We start from the raw sequence: 17,561 nt of genomic DNA, 5'->3' as shown, positions 1-17,561 counted from the left end.
CGTGACGTTGAAACGAATCGAACTGTGATTGGTTGTTTGACATGTCCGTCAAATGGCCTTAAGGGCGGGCTTTGGCCAATGAAAGCTGAAATACATTCCAGACCTACAGCCATCAGTCTGAAGGTCTGGCTATGAGACACTAAGAAAAAAGTAATGTAATTGTCTCTTTTTAAGTAATCTTATGTGATGCACTACAAGTGCACATTCAATATAATTAAGCGCACTTCTTTTTCATAAGGATAGACAGCTGCTTATTTAATCAGCCCTTCAACTCATCAAACAACTGCAACAGTAACATGAGCAAGAAAAAACATCATCATCCTCTATTGTTTCTATAACCAAACCAAGATGGATCCGAAACAATTCTTTAAAAATAAAACTCATGAAATGAGGGATCCAGCAGCACAGGTTTGCATTCGCACAGGCTCTTTGGTCTGGCACTGCTACACACAAGTAAAATGACTCCAGAAGAAAAAGTACAGACACAGCAGAAACAACAAATCCCCTTTTATGAGAGCTCCTACTCTTTAAGGGGATAAAGAGAGAACGTGAAATGAGCCATTTTTTGATCCTGAGCCAAAGGTAACACTAAAGTCTGGTGAAGGTGGGGCTGCACTATGGGCCAGCACTTGCACATTCCACACCGCCTCACTTCCTGTCTGAGAAAAGCAGGTCGGCGCAGATCCATTCACTAGAATCACACTGATTCAGCTCTTCAACTGACTAACAATACGACACCTCAAGTACACTGCACTAATATTTGCATGCCTATTTGAATACAGTCCCAAGATGACACCCCTTTTTTCAACTTCAATCTCCTTTGAGTGTAATGTTATGTTAAATACATGCACTTTCAATAATTAATAGTAATGAAAATAGAGTGAATATACACTAAATACTTTTTAACTCTTTTGAAGTCTGATATGGCCACCAAGGCTGCATTACTTTGATCAAAAATCCAATAATAAATCCTGAAATATTATTGTAATTTAAAATATGTGTTCTCTATGTGAATATATTTTAAAATCTAATTTATTCCTGTGATGCAAAGCTGAATTTTCAGCATCATTACTCCAGTCTCCAGTGTCACATGATCCTTAAGAAATCATTTTAATATGCTGATTTGCAGCTCAAGAAACATTTCTTATTATTATCAGTGTTAAAAACGATTCTGATTCATATTTTTGTGGAACTGTGGCACTTTTATTTCAGGATTTTTTTGATGAATAGTTAAAAAGAACATAATTTCTAAATATATATATATATATATATATATTAGGGGTGTAACGATACGCGTATTCGTATTGAACCGTTCGGTACGAGGCTTTCGGTTCGGTACGCGGTACGCATTATGTACCGAACGGTTCGTTGGACTAATTAATTAAATTTGGAAAATAAAAAAGGTGTGTGAAATATAATGTTATGCGTTCAACAAGGTAGCCCAATAACCCAAACGACGTAACAGGCAATGCCCCTGACACCCCCGAAGAAAAAAAAACACCAACTTATATGTTTATGTTAGGGTACTACTCAGTCAGGCGCTCGCTCACTCAGTACGCGCTGAAGGCTCGGTACGGAGCCCCGCACGTCACCTGTAGGAGAGAAAAAACATCAATCCGTGGCGACGGTTTTGCAATCCGTCCCCTCAGTTTATAAACCGTGCTCATGAATTAATAAACTGTTCACTCGGTTTAACAAATCGTACCCAGGATTAACAAACCGTGCCCACGAATTCCCAGTCCGTGCGTTTAGATTGTGTAAACCGTACCCTCGGTTTTTGAATCCGTACCCACGAATTCATAATCCGTGCGCACGCTTTCGCAATCCGTTCCCTCGGATTTGAAAACTGACACGCATTTTACACTTAACAGTGAAACATGCATCTAACTCCGGCAGGTGGGGTGAGGTGGGTGGAGCTTAGTATAATAAAATCACAAAAATAAGTCTTCATGTTAAGAAAGAATTGTACACAAGCATTTCCAAAACTGTCCAAAGGTTATTTAAAAATAAAGCAATTCACAAATTATTTTATGACAAATATTTTTACTGTCTTGTACTCATTTATTTAGCCTACAAATTAAAATTATAAAAAATAACTTTATTTTTATTTGTATCATTATTATATATTATTAAACAGGTTATGCATAAGAATCTTTTATCCAAAATAACTTACAAAAGAGGAAAAAATTACTCCAGAGTCAGTCACAATGCCAGGTTTATTGCACAATAATAATCAAGTGCTATTATAGATTATCAGCAATTGAACAAGATTTTAATGCGCATCTTTCTTATTAAATCTTTGTATTCCACCTCGTACTACACTTGATAGAGAATCACTTAAGACACTTTGCTGTAAACCTATTCCACATAATAATATTCAATAAAACTGTATGTTAACACGTAGGAGTTTGCTGCATGAATCCGTGAGTACGGTTTACAAATCCGAGGGAACGGATTGCGAAAGCGTGCGCACGGATTATGAATTCGTGGGTACGGATTCAAAAACCGAGGGTACGGTTTACAAAATCTAAGTGCACGGATTGGAAATTCGTGGGCACGGTTTGTTAATCCGTGGGCACGATTTGTTAAATCGAGTGAACAGTTTATGAATTCGTGAGTACGGTTTATAAACTGAGGGGACGGATTGCAAAACCGTCGCCACGGATTGCTTTTTTTTCTCCTACAGGTGACGTCCCGGGCTCCGTATACGGACATCACCGCAGCGAATGGTGCATTTACGTTATAGCCGCGGATATGAGACCTTACTCTGTAGTGGAAAACGCAGGTTTTAAGAACATGCTTAATGTAATTGAGCCCCATTACAATATTCCTTCACGAGCCCATTTCAGACAGACCGTAATTCCTGCTTTGTTCCAAAAAACATAAGCCCAAATAGAGAACCAATTGAGTAAAAACACACTAAATATAAAGAGTTATAGAGTTCCATATAAAAAGAGTTACATCTTTGTATTTGTTCATAACCACTACAACAATATTACATTTAATTTTTAAAAAAAAATTTATAAGGAGCTATTTTTGTTTTATACAGTATGCTGCTAAGAAAACACCATAGAAGATGGGTAAAGAATAGCTCCATCATTGTTCAATGTAAAAAAAAACACATACTTTGTTAGTTTTAATAAATAAAACATTTTTAAAAAAATCAAGGAAATTTATCTGCCAATTTTTTCTTTTTGCTGTATCTAAAACGTACCGAACCGTACCGAACCGAACCGTGACATCAGTGTATTGAACCGAACCGAACCGTGAATTTTGTGAACCGTTACACCCCTAATGTATATATATATATATATATATATATATATATATATATATATATATAATTTTTTTAAAGGTTTTTAAAGGACCCCAAACTTTTTTAAAGGTTGTGTAGGCATCATATATTTTACCTCAACACTCTCCAGTGAGGTGGAGCGTCTGAGCTTGGCTCTCCTCACACCGTTTGTTTCTACTTTGTCAGTCCCAAACTTTGGTGAATCTTCCACTGTAAGCTCTAAGTCAGTCTTGTCTGGCCGTGATCGCCGCCCGTACCGCTTGGTTCCTTTCACATATTTAGGCTTCACCTCCTCTGGGACAGCTAGAAGCATAGGAAATAGTGCTTTAGAGCGACAGATAACTCAAGTGTCAGAAGCAGTCGAAATTAATAAATAACAATGGTAATAGCAATAGTAGGTGATCTCACATCATTTGTTTTATGTCATAACCTTTTTCATAAAATGAGAAATAAGTTTGAAAGGAAATGAAAACCTAAATGGAAGATCTCCAAACCAAGGTTCAATGTGTGACCATCTGTTTTTTATCATAGCTTTCAGGTTTTCCATTTTTAAAGATAATTTTAAGCATTGAGCACTGAGATTTCACAACATAGACTAATGTTGCAGTCTCCCTAAAGCATCTATGAAAAAAGACAGATGTTATTCTGGTTTTGGTTTAAAACCGAACTGCACATAACATTTAAGCATCTGTATTACTTAATAGGGCTCGATGAACGGAGCCATAACAACTTAAGCCTTTAAGTTATTATGATCTAATTCTATGAATAAACAGGAATGCCTGCGTTTTGTCTTCTTGAACATGTTGATAATAATGTTATCTTAAACAACATCTTAAATCCTAATAAACTCTAAGATATTTATTAACGACATAAAAATGACACCAAACATTGCCTAAATTTAAAATAACGATTGTTTTCTCTTTCTGTATTCTCATATTTTTGTTTAATTTTCCAGTGACTCCAGCAAATGCAAATGATGCTAGACCTTTTCTCACATCAAACATCAATTTTTTTTTAAACATTATTGCTTTTATCCAGTGGTTCTAATATAATTTTAATGGAAGTATGAAGTGTGTTTTAAATGTCAAAATACTTTCTAGGGCCATAAATTAACTATTTTTAGATTAAAAATTGCATGATTTTTAACTGTGTACATAAACCACAATGCTCTAAAAGCATACTACTGTTCAAAAGTTTGGGGTTCAAAATATATTTAAAAAGAAATTAATACTTTTATTCGGTAATAATGCATTAAATTGGTCAAAAGTTGCAGTAAAAATTTATTCTTACAAAATTTTTATTGTTTTTTACTTTTTATTCATTAAAGCATCCTCAAAAATGTACCACGGTTTCCAAAAACAACTGTTTTCAACATGACAATAATAATAAATCCTGCTTGAGCAGCAAATCAGCATAGTATAATGATTTCCGAAGGATCATGTGACACTGAAGATAAGTAAATTCAGCAGAAAATTAATTACATTTTAATATGTATTAAATTAAATAGCCTAAATTGTTCTGATATTTTACTGTATTGTTGTTTTAGTGTATTTTTGCTCAAATAAATGCAAGCCTAGAAAAAAAAAAAAAAAACAATAAAAATTATAACAGACCTCAAACTTTTGAACAGTAGTGTTACTAACCATAAATATACCAGGCTGTTCCTTAACAAATGCAAATAATAATTTAGGCAATAACACCCGGATGTGTTCAGTTCAGTTCTTCAGAGTACTCAAGTTCGATCAACTAAACACCATCAACAAACCTTGAGTCCACAAGGTCCAGACTGACAAGCAAAAAAAAAAAAAAAACCATGACGATAAACACAGGCCTGGAAACACTGATAAGCCTGGAGGTATAGAAAGGTCATTTTCTAGTCGAATACCTGGTTCAAGATAGCTGCTCTCCTCCTCTGAAGTACTAAAGTCCAAAGACCTTGACAGCACAGCCACAAAGCCCTCTTTGAACTCCTCAAAATTAACCTGCAAAAAGACTTAATCTTAAGATCTATGATACAGCATTAGGATAAGAGACACTGGGATGTTCATGGGGAAAGCTTACCCTGGCATAATGTCGTGGTCCAAGCAGAGTGTCCAGCAGTAAGGGGAGATGGGCATCTAAGCTCAGCTTGTGGCATAAAGCAGTGAGCTCCTGTTTGTCGAGGTAACCGGTCCCGGTGCTGTCACAGCTGTCAAACTCTGCTTTCAACTGGGCCACATAGCGGTTCTGCTCCTCCTCATCCATCCCACCACATACTGCACAGCCAGAAAAGTCTGGGACATGAAGGTAGAATTACAAGTGATAAACTAGGCTTGGGGTCAATCCGGCATTGACGTATGAGCACCAGACACTTTAGCCTACATAGAGAGTAATTGATTGAACTAATACACATCATTGATCTGACAATGTAGTCACAACATAGTTTTACATGTTTATGCAAAAGTGCAAAATAAGTTTATGATGCATTTTCCATTTAGGCACAGAGATCTGTATTTGAAAGTTTGGAGACAGTGAGTTTTTTTTTTTTTTTTTTTATAAATATTCAGCAAGGATGCATTCAATTTAACAAATGTGACATTGTAATGTTACAAAATCTTTCTATTTCAAATAAATGTTGTTCTTTTTTTAATATTTAAGTATCAGAGTTTTCGCAAAAATACAACTCAACTGTTTTTCTAAATTGATTATGATAAGAAATGTTTCTTCAGAAATCATCATAATGATTTTGTAAAGATCATGTGACTGAAGACTGGAGTCATGATGCTGAAAATTCAGCTTTGCCATCACTGGAATCAATAAAATTATATATATATATATACAGTTTACTGTGCTTTAGATCAAATAAATGCATTCTTGGTAAAAGTAACAAACTTATTTCAAAAACATTTTGCAACAAACAAAGTAGTGTAAATATTTAAACACTATACAGTAATATACAGTAATCAAATGCATAAATTTGTGGCACTTTTTTGTAGGCTATGCAATTACTACAACTTTACTACATATACTTTTTGTCTTTTTATACTCTAGTTAAGCCGTTTTATTGTTTCTTCTGTTATCCTGCTGACTTTATTGTTCGGAGGAGCCTTTGTTTTTGTAAAGAATACTATTGTATTGATACAGCGATGTTTCAGTGTTTAGAGCCAATAGGAGCCTGAGCTTATCTATCAGTCGTCTCAAATGACTTCTGATAACGGTGGAGGACGAAGCAGACTTAAAATATCTCAGTGTTTAAAGAAAGTTACTTAAACAACCAATGCACTAAGGAACTGGCTGAATGGTCACGACTTCAGAGTCATAAACAAACACCTCTGATAGTTAAATCAAAATGGGTCTTTCGATGTTTTCAGCAAGTCACATTTTAACACACAGATTTCTGCGTTATTAAATCTTACATCAGTTATTTAACAATAACAGAAAAAAAGAGAAATGCATTTGTAAAAATCGATTTTATAAAGCCTGCAGATATCCCATGATGCAGCACGCGGGTTTGGTGGTATACATTCACCATGGGAACGCGGACAAGACTTAAGTAAAACAAAAGAAAAAAATCCTTCGACCCTGGTACTTTCCATTGTAAACATTGACTTTATAAACCCCCGTGACTCGTTATAGATGCGCAGGCGATCCACCGAAGGAGAAACGCGTTAACGTGACTTCAGTGAAATGTAACGTTAATCTTACCGTTATAAACTCACACCAACTCCGTTCCCGTAAAAGTCACTTCATGTGTCCAGCATCAGTGGAGTCTCCAAAAACATATGGTCATAGAGTGAACGACCAAAGACGAAAAGATGCTTTGCCCTTTAAAGCGGACATAAGTGAGAGACCCTAGAGAAGCGTCCAGTTTCGGGGTCAGACCCGCGAGCTCGTCCGCTTGAGGTGCAGTGTCCGCCGGGGAGGGGAGGTACCGAGCGTCGCTGCTCCTTCAGCCCCTGCTGGTCAGGCGGGGGACTCTTACTGAACCCCCAGAGACATACTCTGGCACTACTTATATTATGCCTACTGTAAGAGGATATAAACACAACAACGGTGTAGGTGGATCACTATATTTTTATGCCTTGCTTTTAAAAGTTGCTTTACGAGAGCAAATTAAAGAATCAGATGCACTTTTGCATAAGAAGAAGAAACATTTGTTTACACAGTCTCTCTTATCTTCACAGCTCATTTATGTCTCAGACTGGGCTTTTATTATAGCGCCACCCATCGGTAGACACGTGAAATGACGGCTTCATTTGAATCCACAGTCTCAGCTTTCATTTTCATTTTCATTTATACATAAACTGCTTAAATTAAAGCAAAGCGCACGCTGTTCCAAACGTGTTTTTTCTTTCTTTCTGTGCAACACAAAATGGGTGTTAAGTCTAATGACAGAATCAGTCACCATTCACTTTTATTCTATAGCCAAAGGTGCTGTAAATTGGATGGTGACTGAAAGGTTGTCAGCTGTAACAGCTGCTTTTGTATTTTCCATATAGTCTAGATGGAAATAGGGGTCCACGCGCACCCCCCGGCTTTTTTTATGCCACCTGATTTTTTGAAATCCTTAAAGTGTCTATTTTCATAATCTGCCAGGTGCCAAGCTGAAATAATGTCCTGAAGGGTTCTTTTTTAACCCTTTGCTGCACCCGACCGGAACCCGAAAAATCTAAAAGTGATATAGAAAGTGGCATAACATAGTAAACAAGTAAACAACATACAGAGACAAATGAACACATTTTACCATACAATTCTGACCCCAGGAATTTAATGGAATGGTTATTTTTGACATTTGACAACATATTGACCTTATGTCCGGACAAAAATTGCAAAAAATGGCCAAAGATGTGTAGAGGGTCAACTATTTTTTCGTTTTCTCAAGCGCATAGGGTGTTTTTTTTCCCACAACATATTATTTCTTTATCATTCAAGTGTTTATTTTAAGATTAAATTGGGTACCAAGCTGAAATAATGTCCAAAATGCTTTATTTTTAATCCTTTGCACCAAACCTGAAAAATCTAAATATGATTTAAAGTGGCATAACTTTTGATGTAAACAACTCACAGAGACAAATGGACACATTTTTCAATACAATTCTGACCCCAGAAATTTTTATTTGTCATGTTTTATAACATCTTGACCATCTGTGGTCAAAAAGAGCAAAAAAAGTTCATTTGACAGCATTTTTATTATACTTAACAGCCTGAAATAGGGTTTATTTGAACCTTTTACTTCACCTATCCTGAACCTGAAGATATTTAAAATAGTTTTACTTTTTTGGAACTACATGAGTCAATAAATAATGAAAATGTTTTTTTGAAGGACCTAATCATTTAATGCAGTCTATTGTGGAAGTGCGCCAAAATATCCTTTAAAATAGTTTACTATTCTAGTTTTCTACCGAAAACCGGCAATACTTTTTTTTGTAAAATGTACTTTCATTTATTATCAATATTATGTCTAAATAATATTTTTCTAACAAACCTTTTTAATAATTATTTGGAATTCATTTTGGAGCAAAAAACGTGATTCAAAAATGAGAATTAGCCATTCATTAATTATATAATAATCATTGCCCTTTGTAATAGTGATATCCAGATTCAGGCTAAAGGGCATGGCGTTGGCTCTTTTTTAGTGAGCAGGTGCTTTCTGGAAACTCTGGCCCGTGATAACATTTTATTTATTTTATTTGCATTGAAAGACAATATCAATCTGATTTTACACAACAATAATAATAATAATGTATTAAAAATTAATTCGTAGTAAAAAGATGAGATAGATCAGTTAAAGAAAATCTGTCCGTGTTTGTCATCGTGACTCAGCTCGACTTCTGACCTTTCACTGTGAATCATCGGTGACAATGATAATTGCAGTTTGACGGCATTTGGGTAGAAATATGATCTGCATTATTTATTTGTTTGTGTAAATATGATCTGCATTATTTGTTTGTGTTTCAGTTATTTATTTCTTAATATGACCTGTTATCAGATTTCGAAAGCAGCAGTGATCTAAGAGGAAAAGGAAGTAGTGATTGATTTCACCACTCACGCAACAAAACAGACACGCCCACTCGAGCGCTAACCATTGGCTATGATGCAGCGCAGTCATAAAAGCCCCGCCCACCACCATACTGTGCGTGCTACCATTGGATATAATACACCTCCATAAAGAAAGAGCTGAACACATATCCGCCTGGAAGAACAGTGTACAGAGCCTTACATAAGCACAGGCCTCCACACATTATTTGGTAAGTACACAAATAACTTTTACGCTGCATGCAAAAGACTAAGAGCTTATGTATGAACTTTCTATTGTAATATAGCGCTATGTCGCAGACAAATATATGCATATTGCATTATAAGACCACATCGATGCAGTCCACTTTGTTTATGTTGAAGACATTTCTCGTTAATGTTTCCTTATTGTAAAAATGGGCCAAATAAGGTTGTAGCGTGATATCTCTTAAAATATGTATAGTCAGTCACAATAACTCATCTTGCATTGGTGCTTCAAGACTTGTGGACATGCAACAATCATTTATATTGGTCTGAGTTTCTTAAGGCAGGCAGGGCAGAGTGTCACATTAAACTTGTCAGAGATATTGTAAGGTAAGTGAGCCTGACCTAGTAAATTTCATTCATTACCAATAAGGATACTAAAGCAATTATACATATTCTTACGACAAAGTAAATGTTTATGAACACTGTTTTGACATGCTATTTAAAATAAAACCATTTAATTTAAGAAATAAACTAGTTTTTGTAAAAAAATTCATTTTAGGTAGAAATGGCTGGTTAATCTAAAATGGGCCATAATTTTCAGCTAAAATAGGCTGCATACACACATTTTTACATAGAAATTGAGGGAGAAAATAGCTTTATAGGCCGAGATATGTATACATACAAAATCTAGTCTTAAAAAATAAATAAATACAAGCACGCAAATTACCAGTCAAAAGTTTTTGAACAGTGAGATTTTACTTTTTTTTTTTTACGTTGAAATATTTTTGCCATTTAAAAAAACTGTTTCCTATTTGAATATATTTTAAAATGTAATTTATTCCTGTGATCAAAGCTGAATTTTCAGCATCATACCTCTAGACATGATTCTTCAGAAATCATTCTAATATTCTGATTTGCTCTTCAATAAACTTTTTTTTATTTAGTTGAGTAATTGTTTTCAGGATTCTTTGATGATCCAAAGATCAGCATTTATATGAAATAAAAAGCTTTCGTAACATTATACACAATACCCTTCAAAAGCTTGGAGCCAATATTAAATAGTAAAAATATAAAAATATTTACTAAAAATATAAATTTTTTTACTGTTTTGCTATGGCACACTAAAGACGATAGTGTCAATTTACTGTTAAAAATAAAATTATTTCAGCCGAAATTATAATTGTTGTTCTCTTTTTAATTTGGCCCATTTTACCTGAATGTTGTGCCATAGCTCAAGAAGATAACAACTGATACTCTATCATAATTTTTAAACAGTTATACTTTTGACATTTAAAAAATATATACAAATTTATATACAGACCCATGCTAATTTATACAAATATCATTAGATCTCATGCATAGCTTATTTGATGGTTTTATAAGTAATTTACCAAAACGTGTCCCATTTTAGCTGACTTCACCCTACACTCGTCTTTTTGGACAAACATTGGTAAAAAACATTGAAGTATTTAAATGGGCATTTCTTCATGCATATGTATCCATATCAGGGCTGTAGTGATTCACTCGTTTTATCCATGTGTCGATTACAAACCCTGACGATACATATGATCTTGACACATGATTTTTGATTCGTCAATCACCGATCTCGGACAGTAATCGATTTAAAACGATAAGAATCAAATGAATCGTGATTTCTATAGTGATTAAATGCTTTCAAAATATATACACTTTACATTACTTCAAGCATGAATTATTGGAGACCTTGAACAGTTTTCGTGCCCTCGCATCTCTCCTTCACGCGCTCCACTATACCGCCTGTGACTGTCACAAGATTGTGCTCGTGCTCAGTTTGTCTCACAGACACATTTTTTGAGCAGCTGATGTGTGAACTCGTGGCTAATGCTAAAGTGAAGTAGTTGTACTTTTCTGGAGTTTTCAATGGCTGTCGGCATCTTACCAACAACGTTAGGCCAACTTGCCAAAAAGTGATTTGAGACAGAAAGAACAGTAAGTTATTCAATAAGTAGAGTCTGTAATCACTTTTTTGGGGAGTGTAAAACGGCATTTTATGGGTATTTCTCATAGACTGTATTTCTACACAGGTAAAAAGGACTGCGTGAGTTAAAGGACTTGATTGCATTAAATGGTTTTATTTGACAGATTAAACCTCATACAGTCTGTTTTACTTAGAAAATGCCTTTTAAATGGTCAGTAAAACCCATAAAATGTAGTTTTACACTTGACAAAAAGTGATTACAGACGGCAATCAGTTTTCGGCAGACGATCATTTTTCGGCACGAAACCAGACACCCCTGGTCTAAACCATACACACAATTCCATCAAATGATAAATGTGTTTTAACAGTGTTGTTGAACCGATTTGATAATCAGATGCATGAAAGTAGCGGTCGTTGCTTTAGACATGCAAAAACACATAAGGGGGCGTTTTCTCTTAGAATCATAATTCGATGATGGAGAGGAAAAGTTAAATACTATAGCATTTTTACTTTATGAAAAAGAGATATAGAAGTTTTCGCACTGAAAGAGAAGTGATCCCGCTCTCATAGGCGACGTGCCAGGTTTATCTGCAGCTAAGCTGAATAAAAAGCAGAATAAACTGATGAAACATTAAGACAAAAACACAACCAATTTATCAATCTTGCAGTGCTAACTGACATATCATTTATTGCAGTGGAAAAACTATAAAGTGTATTTTCTACTTTATTCTGTGCAGAAATTTAGATTTAGAAATTATAGATTACAAATGATTGATTATTGTCCAGCAGTAGATTTGACATTTATGCTCCTGGTGTGACAAAATGCTTTACATAAATTTGCTATCCAAAGATTCACAACCATAATGCATATGTGTGGGAATATACCTGTATATGTGTAAGTTTAAACATTTTACTGACAGAATAAAAAAAAAGACGCTTTTCACGGATGCATTCAATTGATTTAAAGTTACAGTAGCAACATTTATAATGTTTCTATTTCAAATAAATCTTGTTCTTTCTAACTTTCATCCTGAAAAAACATTTTGGTTGCCATGAAAGTATTAGGCAGCTCAGCTGTTTTGATATCTAAAGGATTATTGTAATAGGTGTTAAAAGAATGTAGCCTTGCCATTACAGGAATAAAATACTTTTTCAAAATTCATTCATAAAAGTGGTAGTTTTAAATAGTAATATTACTTCCTCATTATAACTGTTTTACTTTATTTATTTTTTTAATAATTAGCACAATACATTAGCTTTTGATAGATTGATATATGTATGTGTGTGTGTGTGTGTGTTTGTATATGCTTATTTTAGTAGAATCAAACAGATTTTTGAATTTAGTTTAAGACATTGGAATAGTTTTTTTCTCTCTCTCCGCAGTAGTGAAGCATTATGGGTGGTCAGGTGTCCATTGATGAGAATGTCCATGTGGTGATTGTCGGCGGTGGTTTTGGTGGCATTGCAGCTGCCCAACACCTTAAACATCACGGAGTGCCCTTCATGCTTATTGACATCCTGGATGCGTTTCATCACAACATTGCAGCACTGCGTGCCTCAGTTCAAGCGGGTATGCTAATATTAAGATGCCTAGTGTAATGAAATAAACAGTTAGAATAATACAACAATGCAGTTTTTTGTATATTCATCTAGGTTTTGCGAAGCAGACATTCATACCATACAAAGAGACATTTGGACTGAATTTCCTCCAAGGCCGTGTCATACAGATAGACTCAGAAACGCAGACAGTTGTGCTCGACAATGGAAAGGTAAGACATATTCTAATGTTACAGCAGAAGAAAACAAAATATGATGCATACGTGATCTTTAATAAGTGCTAATATTAATCTACAGCAAGTACGTTATTCACACCTCATTCTGTGCACTGGAACAAGCGGACATTTCCCAGGCAAACACAATTCTGTGGACACCTACCAAGCAGCCATTCAGAAGTATGAGGACTTTGTCAAAGTGGTGAGTTGTGTTATTATTATTTATGAGCTGTAACATAACCACAGTGTGATATGATCTTAACTGACAACACAGACTTGACTGTTAAAAGCTAGAACTATTTAAAGATTCATCCAACGTTTCAGATCCAGGAAGCAAACACGGTTGTAGTTATTGGTGGTGGAACCACCGGTGTTGAAATGGCTGCTGAGATCAGGACTGAATTTACTGACAAGAAGGTGAAGCTCTGCATTCACTCAAAAATAGACGTTGCACTCTTATTCTAAATCGTGAGCTTGAATGTTTTTTTTTTTCATCTAGGTGATTCTGATCCACCCGCGTGAGGAGGTGGCTGATCCTGATCTTTTGCCTTCTGTCAAAGAACAAGCCAAACAGGTTCTGCTGGATAAGGGGGTGGAGCTTTTGCTAGGTAATGATTGTGCGTGTTGGGGTTGCTTAGCATCTGCATTATATTCCTAATGCCTGATGTGGGTCACATATCTAGGAAATTACAGTAAACAATATGAATTAATATGATTTGACTTCTAAAATTTGAACTCAAAGGAAAACATATCGTGTCAAACTGGCAACCGCTGCATTTTTAAACACAAGCAACAAAACCATTAGCTGAAATTCGATGATTATTATTTGGAGTTGCTAATTGCACTCCAATATAAAAAATACTATTAGCAGTTTTTTTTTTTTCAAATGCAACTCCTAGGGTAACAGCTGTCGAAAACTTCAGTGTTAATATTAATGAAATATCAATGTAATTATTATTATTATTTTACATTTTAATTGATATTTTTCTTAATGAATGCTTTAATATAATATACAGCTAACAGCTGAAATCAGTATTTCATGTCCACATATTGATTTATTTAATTAAGTAGTTATGTAATATGTCTGGGTGTGTGAGGTTTATTGCAGTGACTGACTTATTGTACAATATTCCTTACATTTAATATAGGGAAATGAAAAATGTTACAATCTGGATTAGACTATGCAAAATATAACAACATGCACTATGCTTAAGACCGCATGTAACTTCTAATTAATTGTGCTTGATTTCTTACTTTCCCTATGTTCCTGAATGCAGGGCGGAAAGTGACAAACCTTGATGAGCTGGAATTGAATGTGTGTCGGAAAGACATGGAGATCAAGACCAATAAAAATGAGCAGATCACTGCTGATCTAGTCATCTGCTGCACAGGAAATAAAATCAACTCTGAAGCATACAGGTCCAGTCTGAGTAAGTGATTTTTATATGCTTGACTTTTGTAATGAGATGATATCTAATCCTTGAAATAATTGGCTACATCTCCAATTGAATTAACTGAATTACATCTCAAAGAAATGAACAGTCACACACAAAAAAAACTTATATAATAATCATTATTATATTTATCCCCTTAATGTTTTTTTTATTTCAACTGTTATATATTTAGACAAATGTCTTTACAAAATTCTTAATAAAGAATTTATAGGAGAAAAAAAAAGTTCATTCTTCATAGTCCGTAAAATTGGTATTTTATTAAACAAAATATATGCAAATGAAATTCATAAACTGATTATTGGTATATGTGCATGTTTTCTGGACTACACCGTATTTTGTGTGCATGATAACATATGGCTAATGCATACAGAATGATCATGTGTTATTAAAAACTACACTTCCGTTTAATTGTACTTTATTATTATAAAATATCAGAATGAAGAATCAGAATCATTCTCAAAACTTTTCTTAATAGCACAGAACCCTGGTACTTATGCAGTTGCAAAGCTTAGAGAATGTTATATGTATGATGTTTGATATCACACACTTACAGTAGTGCCCTTATATATCCACATTGATTCTTCACCCACTCTCTCTTTCTCACTCTCTGTGCATGTACATATATATATATATATATATAATATATTCTCATATTTCAGCTGCATGTATGACAGAGAGTGGTGCTCTGAAGGTGAACAAGCACCTACAAGTAGAAGGCTTTGACAATGTGTATGCTGTGGGTGACTGCACCAATGTCAGTGAACCCAAGTTGGCGTATCATGCTGGACTCCACGCTGCGGTTGCTGCCACTAATATCATAAACAGTCTGAAAGGAAAATGTTTAACCTCATATCGCACAGGTAACAACCAATAACCCAGCTCTTTTGAGCTCTTTTTAAAATTTTAATTATACAATACAATTCAGACCGCTTTCTTGATGAGTTTTGTACCACTTTATTTCCATTGATCAGTGTTGTTTTTCCAATCAGGAAATGTGACTATGGTGATTGCTATGGGCAAGGATGCTGGAGTAGGCCAGTTTAATGGCTATAAACTACCTCAATTTCTGGTCACCAAGGGAAAGAGCCAAGGCTTGCTGCTGTGGAAGAGCTGGAGGGAAATGGGCCAAAAAGCCCCAAATTAACACAAGTTTAACAAAAAAATGATTACATTATACTTTAAACTTCTTTACTTGGTCACTATTTATCGAAATAGTATTTACATGAATCGCTGTATTTTAAATTAAATTAAAACATACCAGCAGAAGGATGATTTATATTGTACAAATAACCATTTTTATATATTTATAATTTTTTTTTGCTATTGTTACTCTTCATTGATAGTAGTTTGCGTTCATGTCTTCCTGCATTGTCCACGTGATGAATTGTTGGTGTTTTTCCACTAGAGGGCGATCATACAATATAAATGAAATCCCTGTTGCCTGATTAAAAAAAAAAAAAAAAAGATGCTGCTGAGTCACCCAATAGATATTTTTTTTTTTTTTTTAAACGCTCCATAACTTAACCAACTTTGTGAGTTTGTTTAAAATTATTTATAAACAGTGTATGCCTTTACTCGTGTGTTTTCTGAATCTGACCGAGTGATTCACACAGTGGAGTGACTCAAATTAGCCTAAATCATTTTGAAGATCCATTAATGTGGCCTAATCAGGTTTGCAAATGTGTAATGTGTAATCTATGGAAATGTAAGCTGTTTGATTCAGCAGCACACTTCATTGTTGTCACGTGATTTCATCATGCATCAGATATGAATAGTGTGGTGATATCATTTTAAGGCATTTTAAAGCATTTTAAAATCAATTTAGTGTAAAACTTATGGGCAGTTCATTAAAATAATAAATATTAATTTGCAGTTTATTCATGTTACCGAAAAGACCAAGATAAGTGCACTGCACTAGAGATGCATTAAGTTAAATGTCCTGGTGCACTGGGTTACTGCACTGCCAAGAAAGAGCTGAAAGAGCTGCGAATCACAATCAAAATGCCTCATAATGAAGCAGTCGTGTCTGGAGCTGGTGGGAAGGTTGTTGGCATTTAGTGTTCAAGAAACTCTTGATATATTGTCCTGAAATCAAGGTATTGTGCTTTTTATATCAGGTTACACATCTTTGCTCGTTGGCCTTGGATACAAGTGGTCTTTAAATGGCAATACTGCCATAAATTCCAGCTTTGAGAAGCTCACAATCACAACCCACTGTTTGATTTGAGTCTGGGTCTCACAGGCACTGATTCAGTTCAGAGGTTGCTTTAGTTTGGCTGCAGCTTTGCCATCTTCAGCCAGTATCCGGTGGGATGTTGCCTTACTCCAGTATGAATGTCAGCTAGCATTGTTCATGTTTGTTCATGAGTTTGTTCATGTTTGTCATTTGTTATCCTTATTGTTAAAGGGATAGTTCAACCAAAAATTCTGTCATTTACTCACCATCATGTCGTTCCAGACCTGTAGGAGTTGCTTTCTTATGTTAAACATAAAAAAAAAAAGATATTTTGAAGATTGATGGTAATCAAACAGTGGATCCCATTGACATTCATAGTAGGAAAAAAATACTATGGAAGTCAATGGCAACCACCGTTTGATTACCAGTAATATTCAAAATATCTTATTTTATATTACACATAAGAAAACAACTCATACAGGTTTGGAACAACATGAGGGTGAGTAAATGATTACAGAATTTTCATTTTTGGGAGAACTTTTCCTTTAAGGATAATCATTGCCATGCAAATTTTTATTTTTTCAACATGCTTTTTTAAAGGGATAGTCCATCCAAAACTTGTGTTATGTTTACTGACCCTCATGTCAATCCAAACCCACAAGACTTTTGTTCGTCTTCCAAACACAAATAAAAATATGTTCAAAGA

General features: G+C 34.8%; 2 protein-coding genes across 4 annotated transcripts in view; one reads left to right on the top strand and one right to left on the bottom strand.

Annotated features, from left to right (window-relative positions):
* ninl (ninein-like) overlaps positions 1–7,360 on the bottom strand; it is a 27,704-nt gene extending 20,344 nt beyond the window's left edge. Inside the window, exons 1-4 of one of the 3 annotated variants that reach the window (XM_026224400.1) lie at positions 6,980–7,360; positions 5,357–5,550; positions 5,181–5,277; positions 3,411–3,598 (exon numbers count right to left, since the gene is read on the bottom strand). In XM_026224400.1, coding sequence (XP_026080185.1) covers positions 3,411–3,598; positions 5,181–5,277; positions 5,357–5,539 — 468 coding nt within the window. In that variant the 5' untranslated portion in view covers positions 5,540–5,550; positions 6,980–7,360. Of the gene's footprint in view, positions 1–3,410; positions 3,599–5,180; positions 5,278–5,356; positions 5,569–6,979 lie in introns of all 3 variants that reach the window. The other 2 variants (XM_026224401.1, XM_026224403.1) reach the window with 2 other exon arrangements.
* Positions 1–17,561, top strand: part of aifm2 (AIF family member 2) — a 24,902-nt gene extending 7,341 nt beyond the window's left edge. Inside the window, exons 2-10 of the mRNA XM_026224404.1 lie at positions 9,264–9,522; positions 12,837–13,023; positions 13,107–13,222; positions 13,308–13,427; positions 13,550–13,642; positions 13,725–13,833; positions 14,503–14,655; positions 15,339–15,539; positions 15,669–17,561. Of these exons, the coding sequence (XP_026080189.1) occupies positions 12,849–13,023; positions 13,107–13,222; positions 13,308–13,427; positions 13,550–13,642; positions 13,725–13,833; positions 14,503–14,655; positions 15,339–15,539; positions 15,669–15,823 (1,122 nt within the window). The 5' untranslated portion in view covers positions 9,264–9,522; positions 12,837–12,848 and the 3' untranslated portion in view covers positions 15,824–17,561. The remainder of the gene's footprint in view (positions 1–9,263; positions 9,523–12,836; positions 13,024–13,106; positions 13,223–13,307; positions 13,428–13,549; positions 13,643–13,724; positions 13,834–14,502; positions 14,656–15,338; positions 15,540–15,668) is intronic.

Source organism: Carassius auratus, chromosome 38 (genome assembly GCF_003368295.1).
Source record: "Carassius auratus strain Wakin chromosome 38, ASM336829v1, whole genome shotgun sequence".
Classification (NCBI taxonomy): domain Eukaryota; kingdom Metazoa; phylum Chordata; class Actinopteri; order Cypriniformes; family Cyprinidae; genus Carassius; species Carassius auratus.
Note: the sequence above shows the minus strand (reverse complement) of the source record. Positions and strands in the feature narration are given on the sequence as shown.